This window comes from Anguilla rostrata, chromosome 9 (assembly GCF_018555375.3).
Source record: "Anguilla rostrata isolate EN2019 chromosome 9, ASM1855537v3, whole genome shotgun sequence".
Taxonomy (NCBI): domain Eukaryota; kingdom Metazoa; phylum Chordata; class Actinopteri; order Anguilliformes; family Anguillidae; genus Anguilla; species Anguilla rostrata.
The window spans coordinates 32816648-32838796 of NC_057941.1; the positions used below are offsets into that span (position 1 = coordinate 32816648).

The 22149-nt window shown below is 43.2% G+C and overlaps 2 protein-coding genes across 2 annotated transcripts in view; both read right to left on the bottom strand.

Moving 5' to 3' along the window:
* cd74b (CD74 molecule, major histocompatibility complex, class II invariant chain b) overlaps nt 1-22149 on the bottom strand; it is a 102956-nt gene that overhangs the window by 70165 nt on the left and 10642 nt on the right. The gene's annotated exons all lie outside the window — the stretch shown is intronic.
* On the bottom strand, nt 1489-22067 carry LOC135263609 (amyloid-beta A4 precursor protein-binding family B member 3-like). The gene is made up of 13 exons (XM_064351857.1): nt 21892-22067; nt 15796-15983; nt 15106-15182; nt 12874-12931; nt 12065-12211; nt 11568-11695; nt 10999-11004; nt 8477-8591; nt 6036-6123; nt 5554-5637; nt 4720-4835; nt 3981-4160; nt 1489-1716 (listed from the first exon to the last, which is right to left on the bottom strand). The coding sequence occupies exons 1-13, from the start codon at nt 21938-21940 to the stop codon at nt 1492-1494; spliced, it is 1461 nt and encodes a 486-aa protein (XP_064207927.1). The 5' UTR covers nt 21941-22067; the 3' UTR covers nt 1489-1491.

Here is a 22149-nt window from a genome sequence, read left to right on the forward strand (position 1 = left end):
GTACATTTTCACTGTTAGTATAAATAGCAAAAACAAGAAAATATGTTTATAATTTTACATTTCATTGCAAGTCTAGCATAGCATTTCAAACAACTTCAACTTAACCAGACTTGTGCTGATACAGAATAAAACAGCCCATCCCCACTCATTTTTCATTATACATTTTACCTACTGAGAACTCACCTGAGTTCACATATACCTGTGAATATCTTTTTTTTTTTTTAATCAGTGTGAGGAGCAGTTCCATGAACCGTGTCATACCCAGAGGTGTGGTTCAGTTTTTTTTTTTGCTTACGCCATTCTCATTGGTGCCAAGATACATCACATGACTATTTATGACTAGGTGGCATCTATGTCAGATTCATCTATCATCTATCCATCATTTCCTTCCTACCAAATAGATAATTGATTGACACTGATTGGCCAGAGATTTGGTGCTGTCCCAGGTTTAAATCAGTCCCTGATTAGAAGGAAGAATGAATAGCAGCAGTACTACTGGCCCTGAGGACCAGAACTGAGTGTCCCTGGTGTACATTATCACAAATGCATTTTGACCGATTGCTTGTATGATTGATTTATTTATTGACTGACTGACTGACTGATTGATTCACTAATTTCATCAAACAAATGGTTAGTGGTCATGTTCTGCTAGGCGGGATTTCTGTCATATCTACACATCACTGACCGTGTGTGACCAGTTACTGATCTTGAAATTATCTAGATGGCTCATCTCATTTACTGTCTTTCCTATGCGCTTTCTCAAAAAACTCAGTGAATTGTGATTGAAACTCTGATTGAAACATCTACACAGTGTGATGCACCAGTGAAATGCTTTTCATCAATAATTGCCACAAGTTCATTTGAAAGGGATGTTAAATTATGAGGTATGTCATCCCAAATGATATTTTATAATATGTGTTTCAGTGCTGTTTTCATGTTCAGACAAGATGCCAGCTAAATGTTCCATGCTTACTGAATGCTTACCAAATGATGATAGGACCTTTCAGCTTCTATAATTCACATTTGAGGATAACGATACCAGCATAAATCAAATGTAATAAATATAATATAATACAGTGATTGCACAAGTAATTAAACAAGGATCATAAATTTAAATGAGAATTGAACTGTGTGTGTGTGTGTGTGTGTGTGTGTGTAAAAAGGTTATGAGATGTAATAGTGTAGCACCTTGATCATCACATTACTGTAAACTGTAATAGAAACCTGGCACTGAAAAACAGGAGTTCGAACCTTGATGTTTTGAATAAGTGCTACTGGTCACTCCCAATAAAAATGAAGTCTTTAAGTAAAATATATCATTAAAAAAAAAACTTTTATATTTTATGTGCAACTTGCTCTGTCTTTCCATTTCACTTGTCCAATCCTACTTCCCTGCCCTCCCCCATCCCTACCCTATTCCTCCCCATCTCTGCCCCCCCCCCCCCATTCCACCCCATCTCTAACCCCCCCCCCCCCCCCCCCCCCCCCCCATTAGGGCATGGGTACAACCGACTGTTTGTTTCGGAAGGTCTCAAAAAAAGCTAGCATGCCCTTCTTAACGCCGGACGTCCCTGGTTTTGGGGACAAGTGTCCATGGTGAGAAGTCGGGAAGGAGGAACTGTCCACAGAGTTGGCCCGCTTCACCTTGGAGCCAGCCCGCCACACTTTGGACCGGGGCGGTGGGGTCTGGGACACCAGGCACTTCTGGTACTGAACCTGCAGGGGGCAGGCAAAGCACAGTGAGAGAGAGAGAGAGATAGATAGAGAGAGAGAGAGAGAGAGAGAGAGAGAGAGAGAGAGGGAGAGAAATTGAGAGAGAGAGGGAGAGAGAGAGAGAGAGAGAGAGAGAGAGAGAGAGAGAGAGTTCCCATTTTTTCTAGGCAACACCGCCCTAGAACACACTCTAAATTATACCTACCTTGGTCTGACAATTACAGCATCAGGGAGCTTTAACATTGCAGTGAATGCTTTAAAAGAAAAAGCTCAAAGAGCACTCTATGCTATAAAAAGAAAACTTCAAAAAATTGTTATACCAATTAAAATCTGGTTAAAAATCTTTGATAGTGTTATTCAACCCATTGCGTTGTATGGAAGTGAGGTATGGGGTCCACTCAGCCAGCAGAACTATTCCAAATGGGACAAGCATCCAATAGAGACCCTGCATGTAGAATTTTGTAGAAACATCCTACAAGTACAAAGGAAAACACCAAATAATGCATGCAGGGCAGAATTAGGCCATTATCCATTAATGATTCACATCCAAAAAAGAGCATTAAAATTCTGGATGCACCTCAATTCAAGTCCTCAAGACACATTGCAATTTAAGGCAATGAAAGCCCAAGAGCTCAGTCATGAAAAGAGTCCCCTCAGTCAGCTGGTAATGAAGCTGACTAACCCATTAACCAAACTAACACAAATCACAGACCAGCTTCATACCAGCACTGCTTACCAACAAATCAAAGTAAATCAAGTAATGAAACAGACCAAAATCTCTTATCTGGAATATTGGGATAATGTAACCAAAACACAAAACAAACTAGATTGCTATCGGACCATAAAAAGAGACTACAAATTGGCTGAGTATCTCTTCTCTGTCAGAGATACAAAGCAGAGGCAGATCCTGACCAAGTACAGGCTCAGTGACCACACACTTGCAATTGAAAAAGGCAGAAACCGGGATACATGGTTACCAAAAGAACAACGTCTATGTGGTCACTGTAAGACAGGAGAGGTGGAAACAGAGATGCACTTTCTCCTACACTGTGAAAAAACATTCAGAAATTAGGACACATTACTTCAACAAATTTTCTCTAATTATAAAGGACTTCCTTTCCCAAACAAATGAGTAAAAAAATGCAAATCCTGCTAGGAGAAAGGCCAACAGTTCCACTAGCAGCAAAGTACATCTCAGCCACTGTGGCCATTACCACACTGTTAATTGCATTGTTGTCGTTACCACAATGTTGTTTGTATTTCATGTTGTTTGTATTCCTATTCCTGTTTCTGTGTGTACGCTTTGGCAATATGTACAAATGTATTTCACGCCAATAAAGCATTTTGAATTTGAATTTGAATTTGAGAGAGAGAGAGAGAGAAAGTGAAAGAGAGAGTGAGAGAGAGAGAGAGGGAGAGAAATTGAGAGTGAGAGAGGGAGAGAGAGAGAGAGAGAGAGAGAGGGAGAGAGAGAGAGGAAGCACTCTGCCAGGATGGTGACAAGCCCCTCTGGGCACAGAGAGTGAACAGCATGTTCACCGCATTCCACTCGACAGTATTTGGTTCCCAGAACACTGCTGGAATGCGAAGGAAGTTCATTTTGACATTCTCTGCATGCACTCATACATTCGTGCAGCTTTCTGAATGTCCTTGAACAGCTCTCCCATGACCCTTCTCTACAGCACCCACAGTACCTGCTCTTTGCGAGTCAGACGCTGCTGGTGTGTCTCTGTCCTCCACTGCAGTTGTCTCGTTCTCTGTCTCCTTGTCAGTCTGGTCGTGCATTGTCTATCTCTCCATCTCTGATGGATAGCCAATGTCACTGTCATGGCCTATCCCAGAAAAGGGGGGATTTTGGGATGTTCTCCTGAAGTAAAATGCGTCTTTGTCCCATTATTTGTTACCGTGGAATAATACAAGCACTCTGATTTCTAAATTGTTTACCTTCAAGGCTTTGATCATTTCATAATTAACATATGCTTTGCAGTGCTAAGTGACTTTTCAACTAGTTAGGGTTAGGCTTAATTTGGCCAGATCTTTCACCACTGAGACATCATTCAGAAAACTTTCTCTATTCAGAAACTATCTCAGATCTGCAATGTTTTTTTAAAAACCTCTAACTACCTATATCATTTTCGCCAATCAGATTGGTGTTCTCAGTTGACCTGCCTGGTTAAATTAAGGGGTAAAAATCATACACTCTACACACGAGAGGGCTAAGGCCTTGAAACCTCCGCCCCCACACTCCCAAATTCATTTTGACGTACCATACATGCTGCTTGGACAGCCTCGGAGATGATGCCAGCGTCAGGTTCACACCAGAAGACATGGCACTCGAACCGCTGCGACCCTCCATCCACGATCATGGCAAAGGTGTGGGTGTTCTGACCCACCCCAAGAAACGTCAGGTATCTCACCTGGCACTCCCAAATGGGGTCCTCTTCATCCTGAGAGAATGTTGCAGCATTAGCCCATAATGGTCGGTAACCGGAAGGTTGCCAGTTCAAATCCTCAATGGAACGCTGCTGTGGAGCAAGACACAAAAAAGTGTCTAATGGGAAGGTTTTTAGAATATGGGAATGGGATGTCTCCTGTCTCCAGAAATTAAACCTGATCAAAAATGAGTGGTTTGAATTGAAGATGGTAGCCCTCAACCACAGGCTGAAGGATCTGAAGAATCTTGAAAAATTCTGCAAGGAGGAAAGGTTCCCCACCCATCAGTATGAAAATATCAGCTTTGTGATTTGTTCAACTTAATCAAATATTTATTTAATGTGGCAAAATTATATTGAAAATGCCAGCAACCATGGGTGTGTCCCAACACTCAAAAATGTATCCTCCTTTCCTCCACTACCACCTTGTCTCCTCTGTGCCCAGGAAAGCGATCTTTGTGTCCTCCCCTCCCTCTAATGTCCCAATATTGGAGGAGCCCCTCCTTTCCTCCACATACTTTCAGGTAGGAGCTGAGTGGTAGTGGGGGTAGAGTGTCCTCACTGTGCACCTCACCTCTTCTCTCCATACCGACAGCACCGTGTCGGACACGTGGATGACGGTGCTCTCCCACTCTTCCCTCCTCGTTGTGTCCATGATGCTCCCGATGGCTCTGTTCAGCACCTCCATGCCTGCGGGAGATGAACATGAGATAAACAGGGACCCAGACTGAACCGACACAAAAGCCCTGACTTCAGATACCCAAAACCAGGCCTCTAGGTTGATACATAGCGCCAAAAAAAAAAACATTTTATTTTGGTAGGGTGGTCTGGCCTTGAACACACCTGTTCAGACAACTACCTTTCATCCACTGGGTGGATGGCAAAGACACAGTGATGCTGAAAGCAACAGTGGGGCTGTGGGTGTGAGGTTCACTGGAAACAGACAGACAGACAGACAGACAGACAGACACCACTCCACAGTAATGCTGCTCTGACCAGGGGCCTGGCACCAGATTCAGCGCCAGCCACAATTTAATAAATCACTGGTGCAAAGCTGGAGGAGGGTGGACCTGCCAGAATGGTGTCCAAAAACAGCACTTCATTAAAAATAAGCACACACAAACACAAACACATGCTTGGGCACGCACACATAAACACACAGAAACACATATGCTTGCACACACAAATTAACACACACAAACACATGATTGCGTGCACATACACAAAAACACATACAAATGCATGCTTATACACACACACAAACACACACAAAAACATGCTTGTGCACACACACAAACATGTTTGCACACACACACACACACACACACACACACACACAAACACATGCTTCCACACACACACACACACACAAACACATGGTTGCACACACACACGCAAACACACTCACCCATAGCCCGAGGGACAGGCAGGTGCCCAACGTACTCCACCTGAAACCTCTGCACCCTCTGCCTCACAGAATCCAGGAAATCCACTGCAACAGCAGGCCCCACCCCACATATCAAAGTAAGAGCGGAGCCACGTTTATCAATGGCCTACTCATGCTGCCAAAAAAAAGACTTATTAACATTCAATACAGTGCATGCTTTTTCCCTCTTCAGCCAGAACAATCCTTTTTCATATACTTCAGTAGAAAGGTAGTGCTTGTTTTAGAGAGGCACTTCCATGAAGCCATACGTATTTTAAATAATGTGAGTGGACTTAAAAGACCAGTGTGAAAAACAGGGACAGTAGTTGTTATTCGGCAGACAAAGCTGTTGTTCTGAAAGCAGGGAAACTGGAGCAGGGAATTGTGGGGCTGATTTTCTCCTGTAATCCCCTTTGACGCTTCTCCCTGATCCCTTTGTTCGAGAGCAATGTTACCCACAACACCTTGCAAGGGCAGGTCCTCTGGAGAGATGGTCTCCATGGTGAGGGATCGTGGCACCGAGGAGGGCTTCACCGCCTTTTCCGCCATGATCTGCTCACACAGAAACATGCACACGTGCACACGCATGTCACTTACACAAGAATACATAAACGCACGTGCACACGCATGTCACTTACACAAGAATACATAAACGCACGTGCACACGCATGTCACTTACACAAGAATACATAAACGCACGCGCACACGCATGTCACTTACACAAGAATACATAAACGCACGCGCATGTCACTTACACAAGAATACACACGCATGTCACTTACACAAGAATACACACGCATGTCACTTACACAAGAATACATAAACGCACATACACACGCATGTCACTTACACAAGAATACATAAACGCACATACACACGCATGTCACTTACACAAGAATACATAAACGCACGCACACACGCATGTCACTTACACAAGAATACATAAACTCACATACACACCCATGTAACTTACACAATAATACACACGCATGTCACTTACACAAGAATACATAAACTCACATACACACCCTTGTAACTTACACAATAATACACACGCATGTCACTTACACAAGAATACATAAACTCACATACACACGCATGTCACTTACACAAGAATACATAAACGCACATACACACGCATGTCACTTACACAAGAATACATAAACGCACATACACGCGCATGTCACTTACACAAGAATACATAAACGCACGCGCACACGCATGTCACTTACACAAGAATACATAAACTCACATACACACGCATGTCACTTACACAAGAATACATAAACTCACATACACGCGCATGTCACTTACACAAGAATACATAAACGCACATACACACGCATGTCACTTACACAAGAATACACACGCATGTCACTTACACAAGAATACATAAACTCACATACACGCGCATGTCACTTACACAAGAATACATAAACGCACATACACATGCATGTCACTTACACAAGAATACACACGCATGTCACTTACACAAGAATACATAAACTCACATACACGCGCATGTCACTTACACAAGAATACATAAACGCACATACACACGCATGTCACTTACACAAGAATACATAAACGCACATACACACACATGTCACTTACACAAGAATACATAAACTCACATATACACCCATGTAACTTACACAATAATACACACGCATGTCACTTACACAAGAATACATAAACTCACATACACACGCATGTCACTTACACAAGAATACATAAACTCACATATACACCCATGTAACTTACACAATAATACACACGCATGTCACTTACACAAGAATACATAAACTCACATACACACGCATGTCACTTACACAAGAATACATAAATGCACATACACGCGCATGTCACACAAGAATACATAAACGCACATACACACGCATGTCACTTACACAAGAATACATAAACTCACATACACACGCATGTCACTTACACAAGAATACATAAACTCACATACACACGCATGTCACTTACACAAGAATACATAAACTCACATACACACGCATGTCACTTACACAAGAATACATAAACGCACATACACACGCATGTCACTTACACAAGAATACATAAACTCACATACACACGCATGTCACTTACACAAGAATACATAAACTCACATACACACGCATGTCACTTACACAAGTGTACATAAACTCACATACACACGCATGTCACTTACACAAGAGTACATAAACTCACAGACACACGCATATCACTTACACAAGAGTACATAAACTCACAGACACACGCATGTAACTTACACAAGAATACGTAAACTCATGTACACACCCATGTAACTTACACAAGAATACACACGCATGTCACTTACACAAGAATACATAAACGCACATACACACGCATGTCACTTACACAAGAATACATAAACTCACATACACACGCATGTCACTTACACAAGTGTACATAAACTCACATACACACCCATGTAACTTACACAAGAATACATAAACTCACATATACACCCATGTAACTTACACAAGAATACATAAACTCACATACACACCCATGTAACTTACACAAGAATACATAAACTCACATATACACCCATGTATCTTACACAATAATACACACGCATGTAACTTACACAGGAATACATAAACTCATGTACACACCCATGTAACTTACACAAGAATACGTAAACTCACATACACATGCCCATTTTAGAAAAATGTCCAGTGTTAAATCAACTTGTACAGAGTACATATAGTCACTCTTGGACTCATATGTACTCCGTTTCAGTTGAATTACCACTGGACACTTTGCTGGACAGATTGTCTGTCTTACTGTAATCCGAGTTTAGCAGAGGGACAAAGAAAGGGGCCAGGCTGAAGGAGGTGAAGATTTCAGACGGAGCTGTCGGCACGGTTACCTTGGAGCAGGCCGCGTGCAGCGCAGAGGCGATGGCTCTTGCTGGGACGTCGCAGCGGAACACGTGGCACTTGAGCGCACAGGCGTCCTTGTCGCCCGCCACGAAGGCAAAGTCCCTGCGGAGGACAGAACGTACGATCGCGGGTCACAGAACACCGTCACACGGGAAGGTCCCTCTCACCCCCTCCCTCCATCCCTCCCTCCCTCGGTCCCTCTACTCTGGGAATTCATTATATCATTGATACACCGGAAAAGAGAGGTTCTATTAGTGAATCAGATTTATGGACATACAGACTTTTTTCTCTCTCCCTAATCATTTATTTTGTCTGCTTACATTACACTTAGCTTTGCTCTGCATCTACTGTCAAGGGATGAATAAACACAACAAGTGTGGTATAGGAAGGAAGTTATCAACACAAGTTATCATACTTCTCAAAGAACCACAATGCAGCATTCAGACCATGTGCAAAGCAGGGCTGTTGTGAATGAGACTTGTAATCAAGATGGTTGCCAGTTAGAATCGCAGGTGGGGTACTGCTGTTTCAGTCTATTATGCCACTCCCTCCTCCTATGACATCCCGGAGGGCAGCGGTGTGGTTTGCTCAGGGACGGGTTATTTTTGAATTTCCCAAGGTGTATCAGTCTAGTTGTTTCAGTACATATCCAGCTGCATGAAGTGGCAAAACTACAACATAAATGTGACTTAAAGCAGTTGGGGCTTCCCTCTAAATAAAATTACTTACGTGAAATAGAATTGCGTGTATCATAAATCTTATAGACATATCATAAAGCTTACACTGTTTCCTTCCCATTAGACACTGTTTGGAATTCCCAATCATATTTGCTGACCTGTCCCTGCAACACCCTTCATTAATTTGGGAGACCACAAGCATTTGCTCTCTTCCAAAAAAAAGGAGTTGTATCATTAGCCACCACGCCTTAGCACCCTGCAGTCCAAGTGTCATGCAGTTGTGTTGGAGGAGCGCCCTGCATGAACAAGAGGAGTTAATCGCAGTCGAGGTCATACCCGCCAATTAAAGTCCTCGCTCTCCAGATCTGAAGCATAACCATGGGGCACACCACTACATTTAAACCTTTATTATTCCTTGAAAGCCCAGTAAAAAGTTCTGGAAATGGAGATGGCAATAGAGCAATACAAGAATGAAACGAGTAAAACGCAGCGTGTGGATGTGTGTGTTTGTGTGTGTGGGTGCGTGCATGCATGCGTGTGCGTGTGTGTGTGTGTGTGTGTGTGCAGGCGTGAGTGTGTGTGTGTATGTGTGTCTTAGTCATACACTAACAAATAAGTCATATATTATCAGGGAGGGAGGAGGTGTAAACTGTGACTATCAGTCAAAATCCTGGCTTATTCCATTCACACTGCAATGTGTAATTATGTCTGAACTCCACTGGAGATTCACAGCAGGGAGTCTTTGTTTAAGGAGATCAGTAGCAGATGTTTCTGTGCACCCCACATAACTGTCACCGTGCCAAGAGAGGGGCGTAAAATCAACCTCTCAATTATTTAAGGAACCCACCAGACCCAAAGGGAATTATAAATGAGATTCCAGCAGCAACGGCTAAACTGGCTAAGCTTTGAAACCTTTGCATCTGAGAGAAAACCGAGTTCACTTCTCAACTTTACATGGAGTTTGACCTACAAAGAAATTACAGGGCACTGATCTCAGAGGATCAGAATCTCAAGGAAAAATGTAAATAATCCGCCATTGCCTTGGAAGACTGTATTCACTTCATCGCTTCACTTTGCCTTGCAACTGGTAAAGCAGTGGTGCGTCAATATAGCATAAATGCTAATTCTGTAACTGCTAGAAAATTGGTGGGCAATAAAAATTTTAAAAAAACAATACACTTCTAAGCCATGTTATATTAATTTACTTTCCCCTGTGATGTAGATACATAGCCAATGGAGGAGCGAGGGCGCACCGGGTTTGAACCGCCTGAATGCCGGTGATACACTAAAAATATGTGGAATTTGTCTGCAAAGAATCCCTTGAAATACAATGGTCACCCCCCCCCCCATCCCCTCACCTCCTCTCACACGAAAACAATATTCCTGCTTATGCCATTTCCTGTGTGTCCATCACTGTGTCTCAGACGCCACAGGCTATAATTAGCTATATTGGGCTATAATTAAACTGTAGCTCTCCAGTGACAATTGGACCAATGGCAAAATAATTTGAAACGTGTGAATTTGAAGCCCTCTGAGGTATTTATGAATTATAGAGTGACATGACTACCAAGCCAAAAGAGTGAGGGGTAGATAAAAAGATAGAATTGCTTTTCCCAACCTGACACACAACCAAACATTCAGAACTAAAACATGCATTCCAGTCACAACCTGGTGCTGTATCTGCTATAACTTTTTAAAAGTATTTAAAAAGCTAATATTATACTTGTCAAATATGAAATATGAAATATGACAGTTACTTGTCATTAACTATTAGCAAATACTGAGCTTTCATGAAATGGTGCGTCATGTAAAAAGAAAGGGAAAATACTCACCTATCTCTGTTTGCAAAGGTGGCAATAAAGACAGAATTAAAAATCAACATTAGAATCTCAAAATTTCCATGTCTTTTCAATGGCCATAAATGGACATATGCAATGTTTTGAACCTCAACATGGACAGATTGCAGTCAAATCTAAAAGGCTGAAGATGGAATAGCACTGATACCAGTGACAGTGTAGTTTTTGCTTCATGATCCCAGAAATAGGTAGAGCTATTAAGCACCCCTGTGGCTATTAAGTGCCTTGCTGTTCTTGAACCCAACAAAGTGTGTTTTCTATGGGCAGCAGAACCTTTTTATAATGGATCATAAGAAGTTTTTTGACTGGATGTTGTTTCACCGAATGGGAGGATTGTGAGGATTCAGTCTCCTGGCAGTGCACACTCACCCACCCTGGCTCCTCCCCCAGCCCCTCTGCCAGCCCCTCCCCTAGCTCATCCTGGGTCCTCCCACAGCTCACACTGGCCCCTCCCCCAGTCCCTGCTCCAGCTCACACTGGCCCCTCCCCCAGGTCCCTGCTCCAGCCCACACTGGCCCCTCCCCCAGGCCCTTCCCCAGCCTTGCCTGCCATTGTTGCAGCCCACGCCCCATACTCGGATGTTGGCTATGGGCTGGCAGTGGATGAGTCTGTGGTCATGGGGGTCCACCAGGCTGAGCGTGTCCTTCTTCAGCACCATCACCATGTCCTGGCCCTGCCGAGCACAGCGATTACAGTCAGCCACACCCCACCCCCCTTCTCGCCTTCCCTCCTTGTCACCGCTTTACACAACCCAAAACCCAGGCCACCTGCACTGACACCCAAACTCAGCCTCCTTCCCACATACACACACACCCCAAGCCCCAACTGACCTCCAGCAATACACCCCACCACCCTCCTCACACACCTCGCACACTGTACCCCCTATGCACCTGCCTCTTGCACACCCCCACCCCAGCTCATCCCCCCATGCTCCCCTACCTCACCACTCACCCCTCCCATACTACCCCACCCAACTGCTCACCTCCCCCCACACATCTCACCCACCTCTCACTCCCCCCATATCCCCCACCCCCCGGCTCACCTCCCCCCAGGCCCCTGCATCATCCCTGTCCTCGGTCTTGCCTTGGGACACCTGCTGGATGCAGTTATTGACAGCGATACTACTCTTCCCAGGAGTCAGGTCCTCCTCCGGGATTTCCACCCACCCCAGAGAGCGCACTGCGAAACGCTGCCACGGGGGGGGGGGAGGAGGAGGTGGAGGAGGAACAGGGGGCGTAGGAGGCAGAAGAACGAAGGAAGAGGGGGAGGAGTCGGGGTGGAATTTTCAAATTTGTGGGTCAGGATGGGAAGAGGTGAGGTAGAGATATAGACAGAAAGAAGCAGAAAAGAAAGGCGTGAGGGTCAAACTCATTAAAAACACAGCCAGTCAAATATAACAGCCCCCTTCTCCTCAACACACCTCTCTGGCCCCATCACCTCACTGTTTCTTAGAAAATTTCAAATATTTGAATAAACTGCACAGCCAAAGCTGTCACTGTCACCATAGAATTGTGGTAGTTGGGAATTGATTCAAAACACCTTAGCTAGGTGTTTAGATGAAACAGTTACAAATATTTTAAATGTATATTGACAGCTCTTATTTTTGTATTTAGGTTAAGCGTGTAGGTTAATGTACAGTAATGTAATGCCAATACATATCACATAATAGTATTTTTATGGCTGGAACCCTGCTGAAACAGCAGGAAAACATGCAATCTTACACGTGGGATTTTAGCCTGTAACCCTGGAGTTACAAACCCCAGCTCCCTGACCACTATGTCCACCTCACACAGCAGCTCCTGGTAGCTGCATTTGAACATATTTTCTCCTCCAAGATTTGTCGAACCTTACCTTGGATTCTGGGTCTGGGTTGCTGCGTAAATAATAATCACGCCAAGCTTGGGGTCCCCTGCAGTGGAACACAGGAACAAGAAAATGCCATTAAGGATGTGTGTTTATGCGTGCGTGGTTCTGCATATCTGTGGGTATGCATGTGTATGCTCGTGTGTATGTATTATATTTAAGTGTGAGTATGTACATGCATATATGTTTGTGTCTATGTACTGTATCTGTGTGTAAGTTTGAATGAGTGTTTGTGTGTGTGTGTGAGTATGTGTGTGAGCGAGTGTGTGTATGTGTGTGTGTTTGTGTGTGTGTGTCTGTCTTTCAGTTGTCTCTGTGCTTGCCGTCCTGACTTGGTGCTCTATGCTGTTGTAGAGAGGGGGCAGAGGGCAGTCCTGCAGAGAAAAGAATGATCACTCCTTCAGTCCTGAACATCTCACTCTCCTCATGGTGTCTCTTCAGGCCAATCGATGGCCAGCTTTATCCCCCATGCATTTATCATTGATTTTATTCTGAACATTTCCGGGTTGTGATTCTGAAGGAGCGTCAGGACAGCAATTCCACGTCCTAGATTTCCTTGTCTCTTCTCTCCCAGGGAGGCTCCAGGGCGTTTTTACCTCACAGCCAAATTACCAATGGTAAAACAGAACTAATTTCCCAGTCTGCAGATTCACAGGAGTACAGTAAGTTTGCTATAATGACAGGAAACATTTGGCACTGGTTCTGTTCCTAACATTTGCATGAGGGTCCTCTGGCAGTTTGTGAGAACACATTGAGTCCCATTAAAAAGCATTTATTTGCCAACAGTAGTGAAATTGTGCTAGTATATGGCACCAGGTTGTGTCATTGAGAAAACAAGGCTTTTCTGCCTTTGCTATCATAAGGATTCAGTCGTGGACAAGCCGTGGTTGTGGCCAGTTTGTCGGTACAGTGCTAATGACTAAATAACAACAAAAAATAGCAGCATTACCCGGCTGAATACGCAAAACTTCTGAAACTTCTGAACATTATTTTCAATTAATATAATTCCAGTGCAAAAGTGACCATGGATCAGAATTAAAATGGCAGTAATACAATCTTATAATGGTACAGGAAAGGAATCTAGATGCTTCACTAATGAATGGGCTTCCCGTGGCATTTAGAATTGTATTACCATCATTTTAATTTCGACCCATCACTGTTATTCTTCTGGTGCCCATTCAAACTAGCCCACAGACCAACCTTTTCTGCCTCATTGCCCCTTAATGAAAACTAGCTAAATACGGTGACATCCGACACATCACACGAAGACTGGAGATGGATGCATTTGTCTCCGTTCCCAATGATCTAATTTAAAGATCCACTCTTTGTAATGCGATGCTTATGGCTTTGTTTCTCAGTATCGCTTCCGTTTGGCAGCCACAGCACTCCTGGGAGAAAATTAGCATTCAGGTGGTACTTCACCCTTTGGCATTAGGTGCTCAGACACTGGAACAGTGACTGGTATCTTGTGACTGTTGGGAGCTTGTTTGGAGTATTCCCCAGGCAGACTGGCTCTGGGGAGCTGTCAGTCATTTTGACTGACACAGGGCCGGTGGAGAGCATGGCACCAGCTGAACGACAGGAAACAGAGCTAACACATTTGAGAGCAAGGCTGCATACCATCATGTTACTCAAGAGATGACATGCACTGCGAAAGAAGGACGATGATATTACATAAATGTATCACAATGTGACTCGTATTGTGACACAATCTTCATAATATCATACATGTCACATAACAAGAGTAATGTTACAGTAAGGGGGAACTATAAGGGTTGTGTTCTCACACGTGTTACAGTATTTTTCACAACACTGTACCTAGAACAATGCAAGGGTCACAATGCAATATTTTATGCACATCACAAAACACATATTCACTGGTTTCATTGGTTCACTAAAAGAAGTAAATAAACTCATTCGGCTGCAATTTTTACAATATTTACGAGACTAGATGTGAAGTTCATTCAGCGCACATAGATCACAGGCAGATTACCTTGTTTGCATGTGATTGAGAGTGCAGGGGAATGTGTCTTTGTGTGTTTTTGTGCATGTGTGTGCGTATGGAGGAGTGTCTCTCTGTGTGTAGAAAGACAGTTGATGGGTGAAAAAGAGGGGGCGTGGCAGGAAGTCAGGGTGTAAGAGGTGTTGAAGATCCGGTAGTTTGTTTATTTGTGTGTGAAAGTGTGTGTGAGTTTGTGCGTGTGGAGGAGGGGGTGGTACCTCTCATTATTTACGGAGGCCCCAGGGCTCTCCATTGGCCTCTCTCTAGACTCTCTCCTCCCAGCCACGCCCTGGCTCTGGAGAGGAAGAGATGATAGCTGTCACATGACCTCCTCCTGACCTCACGACCTCTGTGACAAACACAGCTCACTCAGCAGGAAGAGAGAGAGAGAGATGCTCGCTGTGGTGTTGCGCCAGGTTTCAGGTTCTGATCCAGGAGGAAACAGTACTGTTGTACCTGAAGCCTATGACACTAATCCTGTGTTGCATTACTACTGTACAGCATGTACACAACTTCAGAATTCAACGTAAAAATAGAACTTGTCTAAGTAACTGTGGGAAAGGCTACCTATTAAATAAAATGATAACATTGTATTAGTAATATAGTTTGACATATAAGCAATTAGCCAACTCTAGTGTAAGATAATGCATGTCCTTGGGAAATATACCAATGACATAATATATACTACAATCACTTTGTAACAGTTGTTTTGAAGTCTGCTTTGTAAAACATCTGAGCACTAATGCACTGTTGTGACTGGTAATGACAGGTGTTATGACAAGGGCAGCATTATGTAGGTTTTATAGGATATTATTACCATTAGTATTCAAATTTGTATAATATCAGTGAGCATTAGGTAAACAGAGAACACCAGTGAGGATGCTTGCATGCATGTATTAGCCTGTTACCTTGCGGTTACAGGAAGTGATGTCGTTAGTGGCTTCCGGGTCCTCCTCAGCACTGTAGGCTGGGTGCTGCCACTGTGTGGCTCCCGTAGGGATGTGCCAGTAGTAGGTGCCGGTGGCATCCCGGATGGTACGCCAGCCTGGAGGCAGGTCCCGGTCTGCCTCCAGGTTCTGGTCATTCCAGATGTTATCTGCAGGACACAGTGAATCAGCCCACAAGGACGGCACCATCGGCTACCAGTTCTGGATGTGAGATTACATGACATTCACTCTAAATGTGGATTTACTAACGCTGCAACCGACTCCCAGATTCTTGTAGGGGATGATACAAGTCAATGGTTCACTTGCAGTACTGAGGTTTCACAATTTTTTTTTTATGTGATTTGATTTAAAGTGCTCAGTTAGAACTTTTTCAGGAGGCCGTTTCGCTTCTTGACCTGCTTTTCAATGGGGCTTCAGCATCAGTGACCGACCAAAGCGAAACACACAACCCCAAGAGGCTAAAAGCCTGTGCCTTGCACAATTACCTCATTACCTTCTACTGCTCTTGACTCATCAGAATTTCATGCTATACTGCTGAGCACGGCAGGCACTGCATCAGTTGAATGCGGTACAGGTAAAATATTTACAAAATAAACGGAGGCCACTCTAATGGCTAAAAGGCAACCATTTATGCATGCGTCGAGGGTTCAGGTCTGTATGGTACTTCAGAGACTGAAATGCCGCTACGGACACTAATGCCGAACCATTACTGTAAATTGCCTCCCGTTCAGCCCTTTAAAAGGGCACTCACGTGAAAAGGTCTTTACTGCATGGTGCATTTAAGCCTTTTATTAAATCGACCATCCACTCCATCCCTGTGACTTCAGCGAAAAACCGGTCATTTATAGGACGGCATTATCGAACGCGTTTTCCAGCGAGCCCTGAATGCAGTGCTGCAAATACAGCACCCGGGAATACTGATACTGAGTCAAGCTGGTAGACCAGGAAAAAGTACACAGTCACAAAGTTTTCTTCATGCCACATAAAGCCTGATTCATCCTTAAGTGATTGATTTTATTTCCCAGCTGTCACCTATCCCTCACACATCAAGCTGTAAAAACATCATAAGCAGGATGGCCCCATTTTGCTTCTTGTTCTCTCTCTTTCAATGGTTTTGTCACCCTTTCACATGTGTGACTCAGGTATGAATATTGCATAACTGTCTAGCCACCTTGTGAAAATTCAACATTCAGATTGAAAGCTTCTTCACAGGATAATCCATTCTCTATCACCATGAAGAAGGACAAACACAGGCGAAAACCATTCTCACAGCAGCCGTCGCAACAGCCAATCAGAAGCAGACTCCCACACCCTGTTGCTGAGCAGTAAAGTCTCACAGAAAGGCAGCAAAATGTCATGCAGCCACACCCGTGCACTGAGACACAAACACAGGAGAGCCAGAACAGTGTCTGTAAGCTCTTGACCTTCAACAGGCATATCTGTTGCCCAGAGGATACGCCTCAATCCCACATCTGTCGGAGATTGGAGATGAAAGCAAATGGTCCATATGGATCTAATCCTCTCAAACCATGGGACTAGGAAGGAAAAGATGGAATTTTCCAGAACTGTATTGATTGTGCTTCACACACTAGTCCTTACAGAATGGGCAGTGAACTCTTGGGTTGTCTCCCTTGGCCCAGTTAAAGGAATTGTTCGGACTACTTCAATCATTTGTGAAAAAGATTAATTATATAACACGTCAGCTGTGAATGTGACCTAGTGTTCACATGTGATATTTTTCAAAATGAGCAATACATACAAATTTTACGGTATTTTACTTTAGTCTTTCACTTATATTGAATGAATGGTTACTGACACCGTTGTATTGAGCTCCCACCATGCTGTACTGAAAGCAAATTCCACCGACCTCGGTCATGTGGTCATTAAAAGTGATTGATTAATTACAAAAATGTTTGAGGTGTCAGTTGAAACGGGACTCTGAGACGGACCTTCCAAACTGCAGAGTCATGCAGACAAGAAGAAACTTCCAAACAGATTTAATGCTAGGAAAAATAAAATCACTAAATCTGTGACTTATTGAATGCTAATCCTTGATTCAAGAAATTTGAAAAAGCTTTTCTTCGTGGATTTTTATCTGAGCTTTGCAAAAATTCATCTGCACTGCTACAGTCCATAATCCTGGTATTACACAGCCTTTCCAGGACTGCGATGGCTTCTAAAACCATTAATCCCCTTCTGTGCAATTGTGTCTCTTTATAAACTTTCATAGACATAACATTATAAACACAGAGGCGTTCTGCTATGTGCTGACAGCCAGCAAAGGGAGACTCATCAGAAATGCCAGTGATTACCATCCTGTTTCATGATTTCATACATTAGAGACCACCCAGTATCTGACCCCGTAGCTAGATGGTGGTCCTTCTCACTGTGGTCATTTGACTTCAACATGCTTAGCCCTTTTGAGAGTAGGCTTTTTGGAATGTTTCCAAAGACTAGAACTTCATTGCTTTCAGTTACCAGTAGTGATTGTTATATTAAAATATTCAGTTAAGAACATTCTAATCACATATATTCTATCTCTGTATCTGTCTCACACACATGCAATTCGACAATTCCCCCCATCAACTTCCACCTGAGCACTCCCTCTCTCTCATTCTCTTTTTTCTAACCCCTCACTCCCCCCCCCTCCCCTCTCTCTTTCTCTCCTTTGAAACATTCAGACCCATTTCCTTATGGTGATGAACTGGCCGTGTTTCAAACACTTCCATATCAGCTGACATGCGGAGAGGGTCTCGCAAAAAGCAGCTAAGTTCTGTATAAACAGCTCAGCGAGTCTCTGTCCAGGCCTGACTGTGGACGTGCGCGCGAGTGTGACACACAGCCAGCTGCAACGTGGAGATTAGCTGCAGTGAATTATCGATAAGGGCCCTGAGGGGGGTCTGCATGAGTGATCAAACCATACTGTAACCGCAAAGTGTGACCTCGCCATCCAACAGGCTGACAGCGGTACCAGTGGTAAATTTGATATTTCATGTGTGTATGTGTTTGTGTACATGTTACATGCATGTTATATGTTACATTAAATGTATGTCACAGAGTCTGTCTGTACACATTTTTCTGTGCTCATTCTATATTTCATGCACTGTGACAGTTCATTTGATTGATTCCACAGCCAAATGGCTGTTCCACAGCCAATCTTATTGTATTTCTTGATCTGAACCACACACACCATGCTTCTGTGACATACAATTGTAACTCTTGCAAACATACATTAAGTATTTCATATTTGAGCGAGCATTGTCGATACATGTGTGCACATTCTGAACAGTATACATATATTTACAGGTGTTTCATATGAGCATATGCAAGTTTTTCACAGTAATGCATACAAGTGTTTTGCAGTATTGTGTACACAGCAAAGTGTGAATTATGTCCCTGATGATATCCCTTATGTTTCATGCACACAAGCAACTTAATTTTATTTGACTGAAGCATCATGACAATTGTGACTGAGGTCTCCAAGTTGTCTTGCACGACTTCTCCCCATTTACACGTTAAAATGTCCAGTGTTAATTAGACTCTGACAGAGTCCAATAGAGATCCTATGTATTCTGTAAGAGTTGATTTAACACTGAACATGTTATTATGTATTTAACAAAAAGAGACAAAGGGGGTCAAAGTTAAAGAGAGAAAAAACATAGTGAGATACAGAGGGGAAGAGTGAATGACACAGAGACATCTAGTGGAGGAGGGAGGGATGACAGACAGAAGTATCGAGGGGATCGTGAGAGGGCAGTTTGATCAGCTGATGAATTCAGCAGTGCAGTTAATCTGCAGTTAAATCTCTGCAGTGCCAGGGGATTGACAGCCCCTTAAGTGGATCAGAATCATCAATGTGGGATTGCGGGGTGTCAGGGCGGACACGCCCATGCAGCTTGCATCACACATCAATGGTGCCGTCTTCCGGTGTCGATACACACCACCAAGCTTGTCGCCTCCATCCCCAGTGACCCCCAGGGCCTGCTGTCTAATATTGTCCATATTCCTACCATCAACCTCCAAAATGTATAATAATAATAATAATAATAATAATAATAATAATAATAACAATAAGATGAAGAAGAAGGTAGTACACTTGTTGTAGTAGTAATAGCAGCAGTAGTAGCATCAGTTGTATTGATAATAATAGTAAATAAAAAAAGATTTTAATTGACTAGGACCCAATGGATAATCAAACCTGCACCCATTTGGAGCCCTTTTTTTATTTTTTCACTCACTGCCCCCTAGTATTATCTCTGCTGGATTTTTCCATTTCAGTAACTTTCTCAAGTACTCTGCTTATGAGATGGCAGTCACCCTGCCCAACGTTGCATTTACTCACAGTACACTAAATCTAATCTGGAGTGCTGCTATCCTCCAATACCTCTGCTTTATTCTCTTTATTTTATCTCACTCTAAAACCTCTCTCTCTCTCTCTCTCTCACACACACACACACACACACATACACACTCTCAGGACATATCAGGGATATTGAAACTTCATTCCTCATACTGTCTGTCTCTCTCTCTTTCTTCTCAGTGAGACTAAGGGTAATTTGAGAGCAGTGACATCCAAGCACGGAAGATGGTTCATTTCAGAAACCTGCATATGTCTGTTTGTGTGTTACCTCGCAGTTTAAGAGACATAAAATATAGAAAATAACTTATCCAGGTAAAGCCAATATAACAAAGTAATCTGGTGACTTATAGGCTAGTCCTCAATTATGTGTTGGGGGCATTTGACTGACATCTGGCGATAAAGGAATAAACCAACACTGCTTTGCATACACAGAATCTCATAAAATACTATATTCTGTAATTTGCAAGTAATTTGCATAATTTGCAAGTTATTCAAATGCAATATTACCGGATATTACCAAATTTATCAGTCATTGTCTTTCTGTTTTCATATTGATAATTTGCTTGAACATTGTTGGTGAACACAGGCATCACTACGCTACTATTATTATTATTATTATTATTATTATTATTATCATTTTATTTTATTTTATTTTATTTTACTATTAGTGCCAGACTCCCATTGTCATGCCACCATAAAGGTCCTGGTTTCCATCACAACAGTCACATGACACAAACCAGTTCCACCCAGGTAAACACCTCCAACCCCACAAGGCTAGTATGCACCGATTTGTGACATGAAAAAAAACTACTGCTGATGACGAACAAGGCGCCTCTTTGTTCACACTTTACTGTACAAACGAAAACAGAGAACCATGGCTTTCATTTACACATCACAGTTTTCACTACACTGTGTGTGAAAACAGAGTGAGGGTGTGGATTGGCCCTCTGTACTCTGGTAAGTAACAGTAACTAATGCTTGGTTTCACATCACACCTTGGCCCGGTGCTTTTGTGTGGGAAAACACAATGGCTCTGACACCAGCTTAGCGCTTCAGGAGACTGTCAGACTCCAAATAAAGTCTGGTTGCAACCCTTTTACCATCTCAGTTTTTGGTTCCGTTCCCTGAGCTTGCACCTAACGAAGACCTAATGCGCTTTATTCTGTTTGTTTTATCCTGTCTAATGCAGCAAGCTAGACACCCTGAACGTCAGCCAAATAGATCCTCTCTCTAGGTGGAGCCTTTCGGCTTTAACACTATCTATGTCAAAATACAAACTTTCACTTCACAAAAGCTTTAAAAAATGCATTAAAAATGTATGAAATATGGCCAGTGGAGACGGCCTTGAGGGACCTGCATGAAACACGGGTGGGGTGAGCTCAGCAATGTGAGTGACGTAGAAGGTGAGATCAAACACACACAGTCAGGGACTAAACGCCCCCCGCAAAACAGCAGGTGCGCCTGCTCAGGGTTCAGGGTCCGAGATGCAGCTCATGCCAATACTACACAGTACACACACACACACAAACAGACAGACAAACAAACACACACACACACATACAAACATTCAAACAGACATACACACACACACGCATGCAGACACGTACACACACACTCGCAAACACACACAGGCAGACACACACACACACATATTTCTTTCACATACACACAAGCAAACAGATAGCTGTGGCACTCACCATCATAGTTGACAATGATGATAGCCAGCATGTAGTCCTTCCCGAGCATGTTGAGCGGTCTCGCACTGCGTTTCCCAGATCAGATGCTGCACATGCCTGTCCTGACTTCAGCACAGTCGAGAGAACCTTGCCCCAGACTCACAACAGAACACAGAGCCCCACCAGGGCTATGAATGCATGTCATGCAGATTAAAGCTCCGCTCCTCCTATTTTCTCTCTCTCGCTCTCTCTCTCTTTCTCTCTCACTCTCTCTCTTTC